The following is a 21,073-nucleotide window of genomic DNA, read 5'->3' on the forward strand; positions in this document are numbered from 1 at the left end:
TTGCGTAAGCTGCCACAGAAGACACAAGCATATCCTGAGCCTGTGTTGTCCTATCTATATCAGCAGACTCTGCGGTAACTTGAACAACATGACATCTCAAAACTCAATTCAAGTCTGGATTTTCATCTTCCAATTGTAGTTCTTCAAGGCTTGTTGAGCTTCTTCTTAAAGAAACCCCTTTCTCTGCTGCTTTCTGCCTGTGGGAGAGACTGAGAAGAATGGAAGAAGGTTAACAGCACACTCAGATGGGTTTTGTGTGTGCTTGGGAGAGACTCTGTGGCTCCTGCTGCTACTGCAGCACTGCTGTGCCCCTTTCTGGGCAAGCCAGCCCAAACTATTCCTCAGAAACCTTCCTGCAGCCAACCACAAAAGACCTGGCTGGATTTAAAGCCCCTCCTTCCTTTTCTGCCCTGGCCCTGCCTGAGATTCAAGCAAGGATGAAGCAATGTGCTGGAGTCCCGTGAAAGGGTACTGCAACACTATATGCTGCAAGTCTCTGCCAGGAGTCTGCCGGATCCAGTCCCAAGCGTAGTTGCTGTCGGTGATGGGTACACCAGAGATGTGGCATGTAAGTGTGAGAGACCCTGAGACCTTCCCTACCCTGGGGCCCATAGCCTCCATCTGCACCTGAGAAAGGGCACCTGCAACCCCAGGAGACACGGATGAACAGGCAAGAACAGCTCAAGCAACTGCCTCATTTACTCTGCCACTTCCCTGGGCTACTGCTTGTGATCTCCAGCAGCTGCATGCCCACATGCTCACAAGCTCTTGCTCCTGCTACAGTCTCAGATCAGGGAGAGAAGCACAGACTTCCCCTTTCTCCAGTGAGCTCCCAAGTGACCGTCCCTACTTTCCCCGTTAGCTCTGCTCACTCCTAAGGGAGCAAAACTCCTGGCTGGACTGAGTTGACCTGAGCCCTGCCCAAAACCAGCACAGGGCTATTCACACATCTCACCAGCTGGGCCATCACTGGGCAGCTGTCCTATTGGGAACTGCAGGAAACAGCAAAACTTGTTGCCAAAGGTGAAGAGGTGTCAGAGTGTGAGAGGAGGGAGGATTGGTGTGAGACATGGGAAGAAGGCAAGCAGAAGGGCTAGCGCAGAAGGGCACAAAACCAATGAGAACGTCCCTGTCAGAATCAAACGTTTGTAAACTGTATGCTGTAATGACACATCTCTCCGGGAGCAGCACTGAACAGCTGTGAGAACAGTCTCCTTTCCAGCTGCAAGGCCCATAGCTAGGACCCTGGCAGGAGGTTTGTGTTAAAGCTCAGCTGGATTTCCTGTCCCCGTGCAACAGCGCAGAAGTAGCGGGCAGAGTCCCGGGGCTGCAGGTCCCGCAGGGACAGAAATGACTCGGACTGGGAATTGTCCCGGGACAGCACGGCTCGACCCTTCACTCCTGCCCCGTACAGCTTCGTAGCGCCCGAATCCCAGCTGATGAAGGACACCCACTCGACACTGCCGCCGGCTGCCTGACGGTACCACCTAATTGCGTAACGCCCGAAGTTGAAGCCGGATCCGCGGCAGGAGAGGCGCACGGTGTCCCCGGGCGCTCGCAGCCCTCCGCCGTCCTCCACCAGCCTCAGCTGCGCCCACAGCCCTGCGGACGGAGAGCGCAGGCAGCCGGGCAGGGCGCGCCCACGGCCCGAGGACGTTCACCCGCCGCCCCGGCACAGCCCCAGCCGGCCCGGGGCTGAGCCGCGCCTGCTCCCGACACTTGCGCCCCGACCCGCCGCCCGAAAGCCTCCCTCGCCCTCTCCCCCGCCCGCCCTCGCCCTCTCCCCCGCCCGCCCACGCCACCCGCTCCCCGCTTCCCCGCTTCCCCGCTTCCCCGCTAAGGAAGGCCAGCGCCAGGCGACAGCGCGCCCGGCGCCGGAGCAGCCGCGGCCGCGGGCAGCCCCAGCCCCGGGCCCAGCCCCGGGCTCGCTGCCCGCCCCGCCCGGCTCTCACCTGCCGGCCCCGCGGCCAAGGACAAGGCCAGGAGCCACGGCCCCAGCCCGGGCGCCATCGTGCCCTGCCGCGCCGGGGCCGGCCGGGGCTGAAGGGCCCGGCGGGAGCCGCAGAGGAGCCGAGCGGAGCCGCGCTCGGGCCCGGGCTCGGGCCGGCTTCTGCGCGCCCCGCCGGCTCGGCCCCTCGCCGGGGCAGCGCCGACGCCTCTGCCCGCCCCCAACAGACCCGCCCCGGCCCGGCCCGGCCCCCCGGGGCCGCGGCCCCTTCGCGGCAGGAGAAGGGGCGGCGCGGGGAGGGCCGCGGGGCAGGGGCGGCGGCACAGGAGGAGCGCGGCGCCCCGGGAGACGAAGGCTCCTGCCCCTTGGCTCCCAGCGCGGCTCCGGCGCTGTCCCGGCTCGTCGCCCGGCCGAGCCCTGCCGAAGGCGGTCGGCGCCTCGGCGAGCCACGGGCTGCCGGCCCGCAGCGTCCCCTCGCAGGACGCTCCCCGTGCCCCGGGCAGCCAAGCCCGCCCTGGCCGCGCTCCCATCCCCCGCCCGCGGGGACCAAGACACGCGGAGGGCTGTGCTGCCATCCCGAGGGACCTCGACAGCCTGGAGAAGCGGGCTGACAGGAACCCCCTCCCGTTCAACACGGGCAAGAGCAAAGTCCTGCACCTGGGGAGGAGCAACCCCGTGCACCAGGGCGGGCTGGGGGCTGCTCAGATGGAAATCGCATTCGCAGAAAAGGACCCGAGCGTTCTGCTGGACGACAGCCTGAACCAGAAATCTGCCCTTGCGGCAAAGAAGGTTCGAGGTAGCCGGGGCTGCATTGGGCAAAGCATTGCCAGCAGGTCAGGGAGGTGATCCCTTCTCTCTACTCAGCACTGGCGAGGTCACACCTGGAGTACTAGCTTCACTTCTTGGCTGCCCACTGCAGGAGAGACTTGGGCATATGGGAGAGAGCCCAGTGGAGGGCCACGAAGGTGATAATGGGAGTGGAGCAGCTCTTATGTGAGGAAAAGCTGAGAGAGCTGGGACTGTTTACCCTGGAGAAGAGAATGCTTGGGGGATGTGACTCATCAATGTATAGAAACTTAAGGAATTTTAGAATCACAGAATCATGGGATTATCTGGGTTGGGGGGATCTTTAAAGGTCATCTAGTCCAACCGTCCAGCAATGAGCAGGGACATCTTCAACTAGGTCAGCTTGCTTGAGTCCCATCCAACCTGACCTTAAATGTTTCCAGGGATGGGGCATCTACAATGTCTCTGGGCAACCTGTTCCAGTGTTTCATCGCTGTATTGGGTTTGTGTGGCAAGGTTTTGGTAGCTGGGGGGGCTACAGGGGTGGCTTCATTGAGAAGCTGCTGGAAGTTTCCCCTATGTCTGACAGAGCCAATAACAGCTGGGTCTAAGATGGACCTGCTGCCAGCCAAGTCCGAGCCAATCAGCGACAGTGGTAGCGCCTTTGTGTTAACATATTTAAGAAGGAAAAAAAGTTGCGGGGCACACAGAAACGGCAGCTGGAGAGAGGAGTGAGAACATGTAAGAGAAACAACCCTGCGGACACCAAGGTCAGTGAAGAAGGAGGGGGAGGAGATGCTCCAGGTGCCGGAGCAGAGATTCCCCTGCAGCCCGTGGTGAAGACCATGGTGAGGCAGGTTATCCCCCTGCAGCCCATGGAGGTCCATGGTGGAGCAGATATCCACCTGCAGCCCGTGGAGGACCCCATGCCAGAGCAGGTAGGTGCCCGAAGGAGGCTGTGACCCCGTGGGAAGCCCGTGCTGGAGCAGGTTCCTGGCAGGACCTGCGGATCTGTGGAGAGAGGAGCCCAAGGAGCAGGTTTTCTGGCAGGACTTGTGACCCTGTGGGGGACCCACGCTGGAGCAGTGTGCTCCTGAAGGACTGCATGCTGTGGAAGGGACCCAGGCTGGAGGAGTTCGTGAAGAATTGCAGCCCATGGGAAGGACCCACGCTGGAGAAGTTGGTGGAGGACTGTCTCCCTTGGGAGGGACCCCACGCTGGAGCAGGGGAAGAGTGTGATGAGTCCTGCCCCTGAAGAGGATGAAGCGGCAGAGATAATGTGTGATGAACTGACCGTAAAGCCCATTCCCTGTCCCCCTGCGCCACTGGGGGTGCTAGGTAGAGAATCCGGGAGTGAAGTTGTGCCTGGGAAGAAGGGAGGGCTGGAGGGAAGGTGTTTTGTGATTTGGTTTCATTTCTCATTACCTTACTCTGACTGATTGGTAATAAATTGAGTTAATTTTCCCCAAGCTGAGTCTGTTTTGCCCATGACAGTAATTGGTGAGTGATCTCTCCTGTCCTCATCTCGACCCACAAGCCCTTTGTTATATTTTCTGTCCCATGTCCAGCTGAGGGGGGGGGGGGGGGGGGGGGAGTGATAGAATGGCTTTGGTGGGCACCTGGCATCCAGCCAGCATCAACCACCACAGTCTTTTTAGTGTTCTCATTGTAAAAAATTTCTATCTTGTATCTCATCTGAATCTACCCTCTTTCAGTTTAAAACCATTACCCCTTGCCCTGTCGCTACAGGCCCTTTTAAAAAGTCTGTCCCCATCTTTCTTATAAGCGCCCTTCAAGTGTTGAAAGGCTGCCATAAAGTGTCCCCAGAGCTTTCCATTCTCCAGGCGAAACAATGCCAACTCTCTCAGCCTTTCCTCATGGGAGAGGTTTTCCATCCCTCTGATCCTCTTTGTGGCCCTCTGGACCTGCTCCAACAGGTCCATGTCTCTCCTGTACTGAGAACTCCAGAGCTGGATGCAGTGCTCCAGGTGGGGTCTCACCAGAGCAGAGTCACTGCCCTGGACCTGCTGGCCATGCTTCTTTTTATGTAGCCCACGGTACGGTTGGCTTTCTGGGCTGCCAGCACAAATTGCTGGGTCATTTCCAGCTTTTCATCCACCAGTACCCCAAGTCCTTCTCCAAAGGGCTGCTCTCAATCTCTTCAGCCCCCAGCCTGTATCGATACCAGGAGTTGCCCTGACTCAGGTGCAGGACCTTGCACTTGGCCTTGTTGAACCTCACATGGTACACATAGGCCCACTTCATGAGCTTGTCCGGGTCCCTCGGGATGGCATCCTGTCCCTCAGGTGTGTCAACCGCACCACTCAGCGAGGTGTCATCTGCAGATCCACTGAGGGTACACTCGATCGCACTATGTCGTTGATGAAGATATTAAACCGTACTGGTCCCAATACGGACCCCTGAGGGACACCACTCATCACTGGTCTCCATCTGGACATTAAGCCATTGACCACTACTCTCTGGATGTGACCATCCAACCAATTCCTCATCCACCGAACAGTCCATCCATCAAATCCATCTCTCTCCAGTTTAGAGAGAAAGATGGTGTGGGGGTCCATGCCAAGGGCCTACAGAAGTCCAGATAGAGCACATCAGTAGCTCTTCCCTTGCGAAGTAGTCACTACAGCATAAAAGGCCACTAGGTTGGTCAGGCAAGACTTGCCCTCGGTGAAGCCATGCTGGCTGCCTCGAATCACCTCCCTGTCCTCCATGTGCCTGAACATAGCTTCTAGGAAGATCTGCTCCATGATCTTCCCAGGCACAGAGGTGAGGCTGACAAGTTGGTTGTTCCCAGGGTCCTCCTTTCTACTCTTTGAAAAAAATGGGTGCAATGTTTCCCTTTTTCCAATCACTGAGGACTTCCCCTGACTGCCATGACTTTCCAAATATCATGGAGAGTGGCTTGGCAACTACACCAGCCAAATCCCTCAGGACTCTGGGATGCATTTCTTCAGGTCCCATAGACTTAGGTATGTTCCTCATGTGGTCTCGAACCTCATCTTCCCTTACAATGTGTCACGGTTTAACCCCAGACAGCAAACAAGCACCACGCAGCCGCTCACTCACTCCCCCTACACCAAGTGGGATGGGGGACAAAATCAGGAAAAGAAGTAAAATTCGTGGGTTGAGATAAGAACAGTTTAATAGAACAGAAAAGAAGAAACTAATGATGATAATGATAGCACTAATAAAATGACAGCAGCAATAATAAAAGGATTGGAATATACAAATGATGCACAGTGCAATTGCTCAGCACCCCGCCAATCGATGCGCAGTTAATCCCCGAGCGGCAATCCCTCCGCCCCCACTCCCCCCAGTTTATATACTAGATGTGACATCACATGGTATGGAATACCCTGTTGGCCACTTTGGGTCAGCTGCCCTGGCTGTGCGCTGTGCCAACGTCTCGTGCCCCTCCAGCTTTCTTGCTGGCTGGGCATCAGAACCTGAAAAATCCTTGACTTTAGACTAAATATTACTTAGCAACAACTGAAAACATCAGTGTTATCAACATTCTTCTCATACTGAACTCAAAACATAGCACTCTACCAGCTACTAGAGGACAATTATCTCTATCCCAGCTGAAACCAGGACACAGTGGGAGGGACTTTGCTCTCCAAGTCCCTGCCATGAGGTCCACCCACTCAAGAGGTGTGTGAAGAGCGATTGCCAGTGAAGACTGAGGCAAAAAAGTTGTTGAGTACCTCAGCCTTCTCCTTGGCTGTTCTTACCAGTTTTGCTGGTGAAGTTCATCGGGGGGGGGTACACTTTCTTTGACTTTCCTTTTCTTCCTGACCTACTTATGAAAGCCCTTCTTCTTATTCTCTCTGCCTGCAGAACAGCTCAGCCCACATCTTCCCTGTCTGTGCCTCTGTCACTGCAGTCAGTCCTAGTCACTCCTACTCACTCCCTTGGTCTTTGAAAACAGTGAAGGCGAGACGTGGAGCTGGAGGAGCAGAAGTTGTTGAACCTTTTGGTGCACTCCCAGGTGTCTCTCACCCTGCAGGGTGCAATAACAGAGCCCTCGTTTGGCAGGAAAAACTCTGCTGGGCAAAAGGTGACATGTTGCTGTAGGGCCACCCTGACCTTCCTCTGAGGAAGGACTGCAAGGTATTCCTGGGACTTTGGAGCTGGCCCTGGGGATGGCAGGTTGTCCTCCCTGGGGGCCCCTGTCCCTTGGTGCTGCCGAGGTGATACTCCTGGATGTGACCCCCCTGAGCCCAACTCCGCTTGGACAGGGCACCCCTAGGCAGATATGCTCCCCCCCTCCTTCCACTCTGGCCCAACCCTCCACTCACTCCTCCATGCTGACACTGCTCCCGCTGCCTCTTCCCAGCAAAGCCTTCCCAGACTCCCCAAGCAGCAAAGGCAGCAAAGGGCAGGTGAGATCTCGGGTGTCCGTGGCACCGAACCTCTGGGGTACATGTGTAGGCTCAAGCCCCGAAGCTCATCACATAAAACTCACGTGCACAGGACTCAGCAGGGACCAGGCTGTTGGGGCTCCTCAGCAGAGCAGGGTCACTCCCTTCTCTGTGCTCACCGTACTCAGCAGGAACCCTGAGCTCCCCCTACAACCACAGCAGGGGACACCTACTGAGCCCTGACACAGTGTCACCCTCTTGACTGCTACCACCATTTGGGGGAGCATTGCCCACTCCACAGACTGTCTGAAACCTTCCCCTCCCTTCTCTTTTCATGGGTGCTCCAACATGGCCCCTTTGGGAGGGATCCAGGACAGGTGAGGGAAGGGGAGGTGCAGAGGGTAGAGGAGCCCACTGAAACTGGAGGCTTGAGGCCAGGAAGAGAAGCAGGGGGATGCAGGGCCAGGGTGGCCTAAGGAGCCCTGGGCCACTTGGGGCTGTCCTGACATGGTAGGACATGCTACAGTCCCCAAAATCAGGGAGGGCTGGATTGTTGGTGTGGCGCAGGACACCCTCCATATCTTCCTTGTTGGCGTCTCCCACAAAATTCTACCCTGGCCCCCAGTGTACACACATGAGCATATAGACGCACAGGGAGCCAACTGTGCTCCTACAGTGACAACACAACAAAGGTACTATTCACCACCTCCAGGGAGAAGAGGCTCCGCAGCTCAGCTCCTTCTATTGCACTACCCTGGGGCTCCCTGAACAACACGAGGTTTGAAAACTCTGTTCAACTCTGGCTTTCCATGTTCAAATTGTAGTTCTTCAATGCTCGCTGTGCTTCTTCCTAGGCAAACCTCTTTCCCTGTTGCTTCCTGCCTGCGGGACAGACTGAGAAGGAACGCAGAAGGTTAACAACATGTTCATTGTTTTGTGTGTGTTTGTGAGAGACTCTGCTACTGCGGCTGCTGCAGCACTGCTGTGCCTGTTTCTGGGAAAAGCCAGCCCAGACTAGTCTTGAAACTAGTACTTAATGTGGGCTCAGAGGCCTCTGTCTACACCTGAGAAAAGGCACCTGCAACCCTGGGAGACACAGATGAACAGGCAGCAAGAGCTGAAACAGTTGCTTCATCTACTCTATCACTTCCCTGGGCTCCTGCTTGTGACAGCTGGGATCCAGCAGCTGCAGACACACATGCTCACAAGCTCTTGCTCCCGTTATAGTCTCAGATCTGGAAGAGAAGCAGAATTCACCATTCTCCCTGTGTGCTCCCAAATCACCCTCTGTGCCTTCCCCATTTCCTCTGCTCACCCCTCAGGCAGCAAAACTCATGGGCTGGACTGAGTCAACCTGAACCGTGCCCAAAACCAGAGCAGGGTGACCTTGAGGGAAAAATAATCTGTGATGTGAGTTGTATGTTGTAGGAAGTAATGTAGCAGGAATGACCTGAACTGCAGAGGAGTGAACTTCGTAAGGAACCAGACAAGTGCATCGGTGACCCAAACCAAGCCGGTGTTGGTGCCCAACGATCGAACATACTGCTTCTCCTGTCCTGACCACTCATCTTGATGGATGGGGCCCAAGTCATAACCTGTGTGTGAACATCTGGAGGAGTGGAAGAAGCCCGTGGAATATCTATCTGTTAAAGGACAGGGGATAGTAATTAATAAGAATGTATAAATCTGTATGTTGGGTATAAAAGTGGTTTAAGTATGTAGTTTCAGTTGTAAGTGTTGGTAAGAAGGGATTTCAGTAATGAGAATTAAATACAATGGCATGGTTAGAAGATATCTGTATTAAATTATGTGGGACCTGAGCATGACGCAAATGGTATGGAATAAGGGGTGGAGATTGTATTGGGTCTGGCTGAGATGGAGTTAATACTCCCCATAGCAGCCCTCATAGCACTGTGCTCTGCATCAGTAGCTAGAAAGGTGTTGATAACACACCAGTGTTTTGGCTACTGCTGAGCAGTGCTGGCACAGCATCAAGGCTGTCTCTCCAACATTTTTGCCCCCCCCTCAACGGCAGGCTGGGGCAGGGCGAGATCTCGGGAGGGGACATAACCAGGACAGCTGACCTAAACTAACCAAACAGATATTCCATACCATATGACGTCAGCTCAGATATAAAAGCTAAGTAAAGGGAGACGGAAGGGGGGGCATTTTTGTCTTCCGGAGCAACCACTACGCGTACTGAAGCCCTGCTTCCCAGGAAGTGGCTAGACATCGCCTGCTGATGGGAAGTAGAGAATAATATCATTTGTTTTTCTTTGCTTTCGCGCGCCCTCCCTTCTTCCTGGGCACAACTTCACTCCCGGATTCTCTACCAACCCCCCAGCGGCACAGGGGGACGGGGATGGGGTTTACGGTCAGTTCATCACACGTTATTTTCTGCCGCTTCATCCTCTTCAGGGGGAGGACTCATCACGCTCTTCCCCTGCTCCAGCGTGGGGTCCCTCCCACGGGAGACAGTCCTCCGCCAACTTCTCCAACGTGGGTCCTTCCCACGGGCTGCAGTTCTTCACGAACTCCTCCAGCATGGGTCCTTTCCACGGTGTGCAGTCCTTCAGGCACAGACTGCTCCAGCTTGGGCCCCCCACGGGGTCACAAGTCCTGCCAGAAAACCTGCTCCGTGGGCTCCTCTCTCCACAGATCCGCAGGTCCTGCCAGGAGCCTGCTCCAGCACGGGCTTCCCACGGGGTCACAGCCTCCTTCGGGAACCCACCTGCTCCGGCGTGGGGTCCTCCACGGGCTGCAGGTGGATATCTGCTCCACCGTGGACCTCCATGGACTGCAGGGGGACAGCCTGCCTCACCATGGTCTTCACCATGGGCTGCAGGGGAATCTCTGCTCCGGCGCCTGGAGCATCTCCTCCCCCTCCTTCTTCACTGACCTTGGTGTCCGCAGGGTTGTTTCTCTTACATGTTCTCACTCCTCTCTCTGGCTGCCGAATACCGCCGTCCCAACTTTTTTTTCCTTCTTAAAAATGTTATCACAGAGGCGTTACCACTATCGCTGATTGGCTCGGCCTTGGCCGGCGGCGGGTCTGTCTTAGAGCCGGCTGGTATGGGCTCTCTCGAACACAGGGGAAGCTTCCAGCAGCTTCTTACAGAAGCCACCCCTGTAACCCCCCCCCGCTACCAAAACCTTCCCACACAAAACCAATACACAGGGCTATGACTGGGCACCTGTCCCTAATGGGAACTGACAGAAGCAGCAAAACTTCTTTCCAAAGGGGAAGGAATTTGGCAGTGTGAGAGGAGAGAGGGTTGGCATGACACACGGGAAGATGGCAAGCAGAAGGGTTAGAGCCTATTCAGGGACAGAAACAGGTAGGACATCCCTGTCAGAATCAAACATTTGAAAACTACACTGTAACTACACGACTCTCTGGGAGGAGCCTTGAATAACTGTGGCACGCACCTCCCTTCCAATGCCAAAGTCCAGAGCTGGAACCCTGGCAGCAGGTTTGTGTTAAAGTTCAGCCAGAAGAACTCCTGTCCCCGTGCAAACAGCACAGAAGTAGCGGGCAGAGGCCTGGAGGTGCACAGCACGCAGGGACAGAGATGACTCGACCCCTGAACTGTCCTGGGAGGCCGTGGCTGGACCCTCCATCGCTGCCCCGTACTGCTTTGTGGTACACGAATAGATGCTGATGTAGGGGACACGCTCAGGTCTGCCTCCAGGTGCCCGACGGTACCACTGAACTCCATAACACTCAAAGCTGTAGCAGAATCGCCGGCAAGAGAGGAGGATGGAGTCCCTGGGCGCTCGCAGCTGATATAACCCCCCCACACTCCTACTCCTTCTCCCCACACTCCCCCTTTCAGCTCTGCACAGCTCCTCTGTGCTCCTTCTCCCAGCCCTTTTCTCTCCTCTCCCAGCTCTCCCCTCCCACACCTGGGTCCTGCCAGGCTGCAGGGCTGCCCCTCAGAGACCTCATCAGGCCAGTCTGCAGTGCCTGAGCCCCTCTCCCCTGCACATCCAGCAGGCAGGGGCAGTGTGGGGTGCCTGAACGTGGAGAGGGGGCACAGCAACAAAATCCTCTTTGTGCCCCTGCTCTGCCCTGGCAGGCTTCTGCAGAGCTGCAGGGCGCTTCCTTCCACATCGCCTTACGCACCATCTCCTCGTGCACCTCGCCTGAAATGGCAAAGGAAAGCAACAGAAGCTGACGCCCTTGGCAGGTGGATCCCTGCATCTGCTCAGGGACATGCTCTTTAGGGATTCTCTTCTTCCATCCCTCCCCCAGCTTTGCTCACCCCGCGGATGCTCTCTTGGAGAAAACATGAGGGGGCGCGTGGGGAGAGGACGGGTTGCTCCACACAACCAGTCTTGGCTGTTGTCACTCCTCTTGCACTCATCCAGCCTGAAGAAAGCCTACTCCACTACTGCAACTAAGCCCCTCAAGGCTGTCATGGCCAGAGCAAGGGGGACCCCTTTGTACAAACCCCAGCTCCACCACTGCCTCCTCCTCACAGCACACCTGGGAAAGCAAAAGTTTTAATGTCTCTTAGGCCTTTGCAGGCCTTACTAGTAAAGAATAAACTGTCTTTCTCTCAACCCATGTGTTCTCTTCCTTCTCCCCTCTGATTTTTTCCCCCATCCTGCTGAGGGGGCTGTGAGAGAGAAGCTGTGTGGCGCTTACCTGCCTACCAGGGGTCACCCTCAGCAGTCCTTTTTGGTGCCCAACGTAGGGCACGAGGGTTTTTGACAGAACAACATGTCTAGTGGGCCGAAGTTATAGCTGTTACAGCTGCGCAGCTATGAATTGGCAGGCTTCTCTGCTTGCCACCGGGCTTGCTTGCTTTGCTTCGTGTTAGACACCAATGCTCGTTAGTAGCTGCTTTTTGCTTTTGCTGTTGGCTGTAGTGCTTATCATCTCACTCTGCTGTGCCTGGGAAGACTTTGCCAGCAGCAATGGCCATGCGCCTGGGTTGACATACTCCAGTACGAGAGCGAGTGGCAGGGACTGTGACCTGTGGGTAAGTCCACGCGGGAGGAGGTACACCCCTGAAAGCAACGAGGTTCGTGGGCGAGCAGGCCTTAGCATGAGCTGTGTGTTAGCCAACATTTGAGAAGGGCTTGAGCAAAAACTGACACGAGGGGAGGAGTTCATTGCAGTGTTACAGCCTGTGCCCTGCTCCAACGGTACAACACCTGCAGGCTGTAATAAACATAGCGCTAAATTGTTGCAACCCATGATCTGAGTTGCATGTTACAGGAAGTACTGTACCAGGAACCAACAAACCCAAGGGACGATGAAGTTCACAAGAAGCCTGCAGGTACAGCATAACCCAGCCTGAGCTGGCTTTGGCAGCCAGTAACTGTACACAACACAATGCGCCTCCTGACCTCAGCAGCCACCATACCATCTTCGCTTTACCCAGGAAACTGTCTTTATATCAACCCCTGGGTTTTCTCACTTCTGCCCTTCCAACTCTCAGCCCCAGCCTGCTGAGGAACTAGTGGCTGAGCAGGTGTGTGGTGCTTAGCTGCCTGCCAGGGTTAACCCACAAAATGGATGAACTTAGCCAGCTAATCATAATGGAAGTGCCTGGAGTCATCAACCACATGGCAGCAGCAATGATGTCATTGGAATAGCCTTGGCTTTCTTTTCCAATGAAGCTACATGCTTTCCTTCTACAACACAGTGCTTCTAAGAGATCCCTGTAAAATTTCTGAAGAATACAATAGGGGCAAACGTCACCAGGGTTCAGGATGCGTGCAATGGGCCATGTACTGAGTGGTGGCTCGGCTGATGCTGCACCAGGATCAGGTTCTCAGCATCAGAACAGATGGAAGATTTTGTAACATTTTACCACCTTTCCTGGCATGTTAATAAGACAGTTCTCTATTCTCGACCAGGGAACTGCAGGCTGCTCAGCCTCACCTCGAGCCCCGGAAAGGTGATAGACCAACAAGTCCTGGGAACCATTTCCAGGCACAGGAAGGACACGAAAGTCATCAGGATTCACTTAGGGGGAGTTACGCATGACCAACATGATAACCTTCTATAAAGAAATGACTGGCTTTGTGTATGAGGGGAGAGCAGTGAATATTGGCTGCTTTGACATCCAGAAGGCTTTCAACACTGTCTCCCGTATGATCCTCCTCGAGAAGCTGATGAAGGCCGGGCTAAATGAACACACGGTGACGTGGATCAAAACTGTCTGAATGCCTGGGACCAGATGGTGCTGATCGGCAGCATGAAGTCTAGTTGGAGGACAGCAACTAACAGTGTACCCCAGGGGTCAGTACCGGCTCCAGTCCCGTTCGACATCTTCATTAATGATCTGGAAGATGGGACAGAATGTGCCCTCAGCAAATGTGCAGGTGACAGCAACCTGGGAGGAACGGCTGATGCAGCAGAAGTTAGTGCTGCCATCCGGAGGGACCTCAACAGGCTGGAGAAATGGGCTGACAGGAACCTCACAGAGTTCAACAAGGGGAAGAGCAGTGTCCTGCATCTGGGGAGGAACAACTCCATGCACCAGGACAGGCTGTGGTCACCCAGCTGGGAAGCAGCTTTGCAGAAAAAGACCTTTGTGTTGTGGTTGACACCAAGTTGGCCATGAGCCAGCAATGTGCCGTGGCAGCAAAGGCGGCTAAAGGTATCCTTTACTGCATTAGACAAAGTATCATCATCAGGATGGATCCTTCCTCTCTACTCAGCACTGGAGGAAACACCTGGAGTACTGGGTCCAGCTCTTGGCTTTCCAGTACGTGAGAGACATGGACATAAGGTAGAGAGTCCTCCACATGCCCACAAAGATGAGAAGGGGTCTAGAGCATCTCTCCTATAAGGAAAGGCTGAGACTGCCATGAATGTGAAGCCTGGAGAAGAGAGGGCTCACAGAAGAATCTCATCAATGTTCAGTAATACCTGAAGTGAGGGTGAAAAGAAAACAAGGCCTCGATCTAGGTGGTCTGGTGGAGCAGGGGGGTTGGACAACAGGACCTGCTGAGGTCCCTTCCAATATCATTCATTCTGTGAGGAGAGAGGAAGGATCATCACTTCGATTATGCAAGGTGTGAAAGGGTGTGCCAAGTTCCCCGGTGTGGAACCTTCCAAACCTCCACCCTGGTCTACTTAGCTAGAACAGGCAATGACTCAACTCACACGAGGTCCTACATGGTCAGAGTGGCTTCTGCTCACCTTTCCCCAGCTCCTCTCTGCTCACAGACCTGCTCTGCTCTGGCTTCCCACTTCTCTGGACCTCTGACACCACCCGGCCATGACCAGTCCCCACTCCGTGCCCCAGGCACAGCTCAGTCACCACCTTGGCACAGAGGTGGGCTGTAACACCCATGTACGGCACGTCCATTGCAAGGTTTTGGTAGCAGGGGACTGCAGGGGTGGCCTCTGTGGAAAGCACTCAGGGACTGCCTCGTGTCCAGCACAGCCTGTTCCAGCCAGCTCAGGATAATACCTGCCACAGGCCAAAGCTGAGCTCATCAGCAAAGCAGGCATTGCCTATGGGACAACAAGGAGGGGGAGGAGGTGCTCCAGACACCAGAGCAGAGATTCCCCTGCAGCCCATGGAAGACACCACAGTGGGACAGTTGTTTCCCTGCAGCCTGTGTAGGATCGCATGGCAGGGTACATGAGTGTGCCCTGACAGGAACTGGGGCCTGTGGACAGCTGATGCTGGAGCAAGTTTATCCTGAAGGACTGCAGCCCTCCAAAAGGAACCATCCCGGAGCCATTTGTGAAGGACTGCAGACCATGGGAGGGAGGAAGGAGCAGTAGAGATGAAGTGTTATGATTTCACCTCAAACCCCATCACCCATGGGCCACTTGGGCAGAGGAGGTAGAGGAATTGGGAATGAAGGTATGAAGCTGAGCAAGGGAGGAAAGTGGGAGGTGTAGGGGAAGGTGTTTCCAGTTTTTTTGTTGATCACAATCCTACTCTGTTTTAATTTACCATAAGTTACAATTCCCGCAGTGTGCAGGAAAGGCCAGGAACTCCTGCGGTGTAGAGTGATGGAACTTCACTGCCTGGGAACCACCCTGAGGCCCCCACCCCAAGCAGCCCCTTGCCCCACAGCTCTGACATTGTGGCCCAGCAGGTTTGTGTTAAAGCTCAGCTGGATTTCCTGTCCCCGTGCAACAGCACAGAAGTAGCGGGCAGAGTCCCGGGGCTGCAGGTCCCGCAGGGACAGAGATGACACGGACCGGGAACTGTTCCGGGACACTGTAGCTCGACCCTTCACTGACTGCCCCAATTGAATCACTGAGGAATCAGCGCTGATGTAGGACACCCACTCGAGACTGCCGCCGGCTGCCTGACGGTACCACCAAACTGTGGAATTCCCGAAGTTGAAGCCGGATCCGCGGCAGGAGAGGCGCACGGTGTCCCCGGGCGCTCGCAGCCCTCCGCCGTCCTCCACCAGCCTCAGCTGCGCCCACAGCCCTGCGGACGGAGAGCGCAGGCAGCCGGGCAGGGCGCGCCCACGGCCCGAGGACGTTCACCCGCCGCCCCGGCACAGCCCCAGCCGGCCCGGGGCTGAGCCGCGCCTGCTCCCGACACTTGCGCCCCGACCCGCCGCCCGAAAGCCTCCCTCGCCCTCTCCCCCGCCCGCCCGCCCTCGCCCTCTCCCCCGCCCGCCCACGCCACCCGCTCCCCGCTTCCCCGCTTCCCCGCTTCCCCGCTTCCCCGCTAAGGAAGGCCAGCGCCAGGCGACAGCGCGCCCGGCGCCGGAGCAGCCGCGGCCGCGGGCAGCCCCAGCCCCGGGCCCAGCCCCGGGCTCGCTGCCCGCCCCGCCCGGCTCTCACCTGCCGGCCCCGCGGCCAAGGACAAGGCCAGGAGCCACGGCCCCAGCCCGGGCGCCATCGTGCCCTGCCGCGCCGGGGCCGGCCGGGGCTGAAGGGCCCGGCGGGAGCCGCAGAGGAGCCGAGCGGAGCCGCGCTCGGGCCCGGGCTCGGGCCGGCTTCTGCGCGCCCCGCCGGCTCGGCCCCTCGCCGGGGCAGCGCCGACGCCTCTGCCCGCCCCCAACAGACCCGCCCCGGCCCGGCCCGGCCCCCCGGGGCCGCGGCCCCTTCGCGGCAGGAGAAGGGGCGGCGCGGGGAGGGCCGCGGGGCAGGGGCGGCGGCACAGGAGGAGCGCGGCGCCCCGGGAGACGAAGGCTCCTGCCCCTTGGCTCCCAGCGCGGCTCCGGCGCTGTCCCGGCTCGTCGCCCGGCCGAGCCCTGCCGAAGGCGGTCGGCGCCTCGGCGAGCCACGGGCTGCCGGCCCGCAGCGTCCCCTCGCAGGACGCTCCCCGTGCCCCGGGCAGCCAAGCCCGCCCTGGCCGCGCTCCCATCCCCCGCCCGCGGGGACCAAGACACGCGGAGGGCTGTGCTGCCATCCCGAGGGACCTCGACAGCCTGGAGAAGCGGGCTGACAGGAACCCCCTCCCGTTCAACACGGGCAAGAGCAAAGTCCTGCACCTGGGGAGGAGCAACCCCGTGCACCAGGGCGGGCTGGGGGCTGCTCAGATGGAAATCGCATTCGCAGAAAAGGACCCGAGCGTTCTGCTGGACGACAGCCTGACCAGAAATCTGCCCTTGCGGCAAAGAAGGTTCGAGGTAGCCGGGGCTGCATTGGGCAAAGCATTGCCAGCAGGTCAGGGAGGTGATCCCTTCTCTCTACTCAGCACTGGCGAGGTCACACCTGGAGTACTAGCTTCACTTCTTGGCTGCCCACTGCAGGAGAGACTTGGGCATATGGGAGAGAGCCCAGTGGAGGGCCACGAAGGTGATAATGGGAGTGGAGCAGCTCTTACGTGAGGAAAAGCTGAGAGAGCTGGGACTGTTTACCCTGGAGAAGAGAAGGCTCGGGGGGGATCTCATCAATATGTGGAAACATATGAAGGGATGCTGTAGGGAAGGCAGGGCCAAGCTCTTTCCAGTGGTGCTCAGTGACAGGACAAGAGGCAATGTGCACTAACTTTCTGTGGTTTTGTAGGTGGTACGTGCCAGGGTGTGGCAGTACATCCCGCCCCCCCCATCCTGCCAGCAGGAAACAAAACTTCTCCAGGAAGGGAGAAGGGGAAGGAAACCCTGGAGGCTGCAGGTTGAAATTTGAACTGGCCAATCGAGATGCGCCAGGTACACCGAGGTGACCCTCCTGGCCAATAGAATTAAATGACCACAGGTCAGATTCGACAGGGGTATAAACGGGGTCCCGCCGGAGGACACGTTGGCAGTCCTCCTCGGAGCAGCGGGTCTGCAGTCGGGGACTCCCCCTCGGGCCGGGGCACCGCCCGAGGTAACTCCTCGAGGGAGAGAGCCCTCAGCTTTTAGGTGAGTGATACGCGCGTTTTGAGCCATCACTTTAAATCTTGGGAATTCTTAAGTCGGCTGTGTAGTGTTAATTCTCTTTACATCATTGAGCCTGTGGTTTTATAAAATGTTACCGGACTTCTAACTAACTTTTGCTGAAGAATAAATCTGAGTTTTAACACCTGTTGGATTTGGTTAGTTGTGCATCCGTAACATTTTGGCGTAGTCGGCAGGATGGTGTTAATAGAGGAATTCTTACGGAGGCACGGCTGCAGCCCTTCTCCCCCGGGTCTGGACTGGGCGAAGGAGAAGTGGTCCGACCCGGCAGCGGTCATGGAGAGAGTAGAACTATGCCGCGGAACTTGTCGAGATGGCAAAGGCAGTGTGTGTGCCCTCCTGGGCGCCTGCTTGATTCAAGCGCAGAACCGAAAGAGTGATTCTGCGAAAAGGCAAGGGGAAATAGATTGTCTGAAAGTGGACTTGGAGGAAAGGGACGTGCAGCCCCTTATTGAAACAGAAGGGCACGCGGGTCCGCACGGTGGGAGCCCCCGGAGCGCTCTTTGTGCGGCCCCTTGGTTGGGACCCGAGCTCGGTGAGTTGCGAGCTGGGTTTTCGCACAGGCCGGGCGAGGCCAAGCCTGGGTGTTTGTGGAGAGTTTCTCTAGCGGGGGAGGACTGGATGCTGTTGGGTGGTGATGAAGCGAGAGGTTACTGGGGGCCATCGGGTCGGAACTACGATCCCAGAAGGGACGGTCTCTGGCGGAAGGCACCGGCACTGGGGGCAGCCCGAGCCGTGCTGCACGGGCAGTCCGCCGGCAGCATGCAGGAGTGGGATTGCTGGAGGGGAAAGCTGGAGACCAAAGGGAAGCGCCAGCAACCCCGCCCCCTCAGGAAGAGAGACGGGACCCTTTCGCGGCACTGCGAGAGGAACTGGAAGGGCTAAAAACTAGGAGCTGCGGTTTGGGGTTCAGGCTGCCCAATCCGCATGGTAAATACTTGCCAATGGTCTGCTGATAAGGATCCTTATATACACATTCCTGTGGGCCCAAAACGGATAAGTTTGGAATTCTTAATTGATACAGGAGCCCAAATTAGTGTTTTAAATGAGCAAGAAGCTAGTGAGCTGGGAATTAGGCCATCAAGAAAGGCTATAAACATTAGAGGAGTAACAGGGGCGACAGAAAAATGCCCCATAGCTCGAACCCAACTTTGGCTACCGGGGGGGGGAAAGAATGACAGCTGTGGAGGTGGCTTTAAGCCCCTATGAGGGAAATATACTGGGATTTGATGTGCTGGCAGGCAGACAATGGTATCTACCCAATGGTAGGGTGTGGAGCATTGGGGGCAGGGAGGCAGAGGCTATTCGTGTGAGAACATTGCAGGTTGCTCCTGCACTACCGCAATCTAAGGTAACCCGTGTCCCTCAATACCCACTTCCAGCCGTGGCCAAACGGGGCATTTCGGAAGTAATTAATGATCTGGAGAAAAGAGAGATCATCAGTTGCACACCTTCTCCTTACAATTCTCCTGTTTGGCCACTCCGTAAATCAGATGGAAGGTGGCGACTAACAATTGATTATAGAAGATTGAATAGTAATACCCCGCCATTAATTTCTGCCGTCCCAAGTATCACCTCAGTGATAACAGCAATACAGGCTGCAGCCCACCCATGGATGGCTGCTTTAGATGTCAAAGATATGGGTTTTTTATGGTTCCCCTAAGGGAAGAGGACAAACCCCAGTTTGCCTTCACTTGGGAAGGGACCCAGTACACCTTTAATCGACTTCCCCAGGGGTACAAGCACTCCCCTACTATCGCTCACAATGCTTTAGCCAAGCTCCTTGATGCTGTGGAAGTACCCCCAGGTGTCCACATATATCAATATATAGATGATATCCTAGTTGGTGGGGACAACAAGGAACAGGTAGGACAAGTGGCTGAGGCCATCTGGAATCTGTTAGTCAAGAATGGGCTATTGGAGAAAACATATACCAGGGTTTTCAGTGATTGGCCGCCCTCTTTATGACTTGCTCGGAAAAAACCAGAAAATGGGATTGGACTTCGCAACATACGTTAGCCCTTAACACTCTGAAAGATGAGCTTAAGGCTTATCAGAGACTAGGTCCATTGCACCCACGAGATCCTTTAAGGGTGGAATGGGGATTTGCTGAACATGCCTCATACTGTGGTGTGTTTCAAAAGGGGCCACAGGGACCAGCTAGACCATTATTATTCTCCTCCACTGCATTCAAAGAAACGGAGCGACGATATTCAGATTGGGAAAAGGGGGTCCTCTCCCTCACTAGAGCAGTTAAAGAGGCTGAAAAGCTGCGTACCTCACAGGATGTTATAGTACAGGGTCCTTTCCCTCTCTTAAATTCAATCCTCAATGGGTCACCTCCTCCGGAAGGAGTAGCCCAAAAGGCCACAGTTAGGAAATGGTATGTATACCTAGAAGGGATAAGCCAATTGCTCCCACTAAAGGAGGGTCTGACTAAAGCTTTCAAACTACAGCAACCTGTAAACCCTGACCCAGCCTTGCTGGGTCAACCATATAAACCTTCTCCGATTGAGAAGGCACCCGAATTCATGGCAGTCTCAGATGTGCAGGGAGTGTGGTTCACAGATGCATCTGCCTGTCGAGTGGGATCAGAGTGGCAATATAAAGCAGTGGCGTTGGAGATTGGTACTGGGAAGACAGTCGAAGAAGAGGGTGAAGGTAGTGCACAAGTAGGAGAACTATGGGCTTTATTACTGGCCATAGAGAATGGTGCTACCATCGTCTATACTGACTCTTATGCAACCTTTAAGGGTGCTACAGAGTGGATATGTCAGTGGGAATCTAGTAAGGGGGAAGTAGGTCATGCGAAAGTGTGGAGGACGGAGGACTGGCAACGTCTCCTGGCAATAGGGAGATCCTGACCTTTAAAGGTGGGATGGGTGAAGGGACATGCTTGGGATGGAACCCCAGCTGCGAAATGGAATCAGCAGGTGGACCACCTGGCCCAAATCAGGATGGTCACCAGTGAGAAGGAAGATTGGGATAGACTAGCAGAATGGTTGCATATCAAACGAAGCCACTCAGGGAAAGCAGATCTCTATTATGAATGCCGATCTTGGGGTTGGCCAGTGTCTATGAAAACCTGTGAAGCAATTCTTACAGCTTGCCCACAATGCCGAAAAGGCTTAAAGCTAATCACCCAAACCAAGCTCCGGCCCAGCATATCAGACAAGGCAAGGCTCTTTGGAGCACGTGGCAGGTTGATTACATTGGTCTTCTGAGACCATCTCATGGGAGTGGAAAGACTCACCACATCAGTGCGCGATGGATAATCCCGGACTTCTAACCCTGTGACCCGGTTTTAAGACCGAGGCCTAGTTTGTGCTTTTTTTACAGGACCATAAAGGAACGAGTCATTCCAGTCCTTTTGCTGACAGTGATGACGGTGACAGGCGTGGATGGTGAAGATCTGGATGATAATGTCGTGGTAAAATGATGGACATTAATATATCACGAGTCCTTGACCTCGCATGAGAGTAATGTAACAATTATAGTTGGAGGTTCAGATTGGACGGGGGAGGAAGTTACACTCATGTTGTTTATAGTTGGTCACCAAGTGCAGTAAATACTGGTTCAGTATGAAACACCAGATGTGACTATATCCTCCAACTAACCCATGGGATCACGG

At 55.7% G+C, this 21,073-nt stretch overlaps 1 protein-coding gene and 2 gene segments (V, D, J or C); all 3 read right to left on the reverse strand.

The window, feature by feature from the left end:
* LOC128140681 (T cell receptor alpha chain MC.7.G5-like) overlaps nucleotides 1–21,073 on the reverse strand; it is a 191,724-nt gene that overhangs the window by 82,276 nt on the left and 88,375 nt on the right. The gene's annotated exons all lie outside the window — the stretch shown is intronic.
* LOC128140688 (Ig heavy chain V region C3-like) lies at nucleotides 227–2,176 on the reverse strand. The segment is given in 2 exon segments: nucleotides 227–1,602; nucleotides 1,953–2,176. Coding segments are annotated over 2 exon segments (423 nt in total).
* LOC128140684 (Ig heavy chain V region 3-like) lies at nucleotides 14,822–16,123 on the reverse strand. The segment is given in 2 exon segments: nucleotides 14,822–15,536; nucleotides 15,899–16,123. Coding segments are annotated over 2 exon segments (480 nt in total).

This window comes from Harpia harpyja, chromosome 4 (genome assembly GCF_026419915.1).
Source record: "Harpia harpyja isolate bHarHar1 chromosome 4, bHarHar1 primary haplotype, whole genome shotgun sequence".
Taxonomy (NCBI): domain Eukaryota; kingdom Metazoa; phylum Chordata; class Aves; order Accipitriformes; family Accipitridae; genus Harpia; species Harpia harpyja.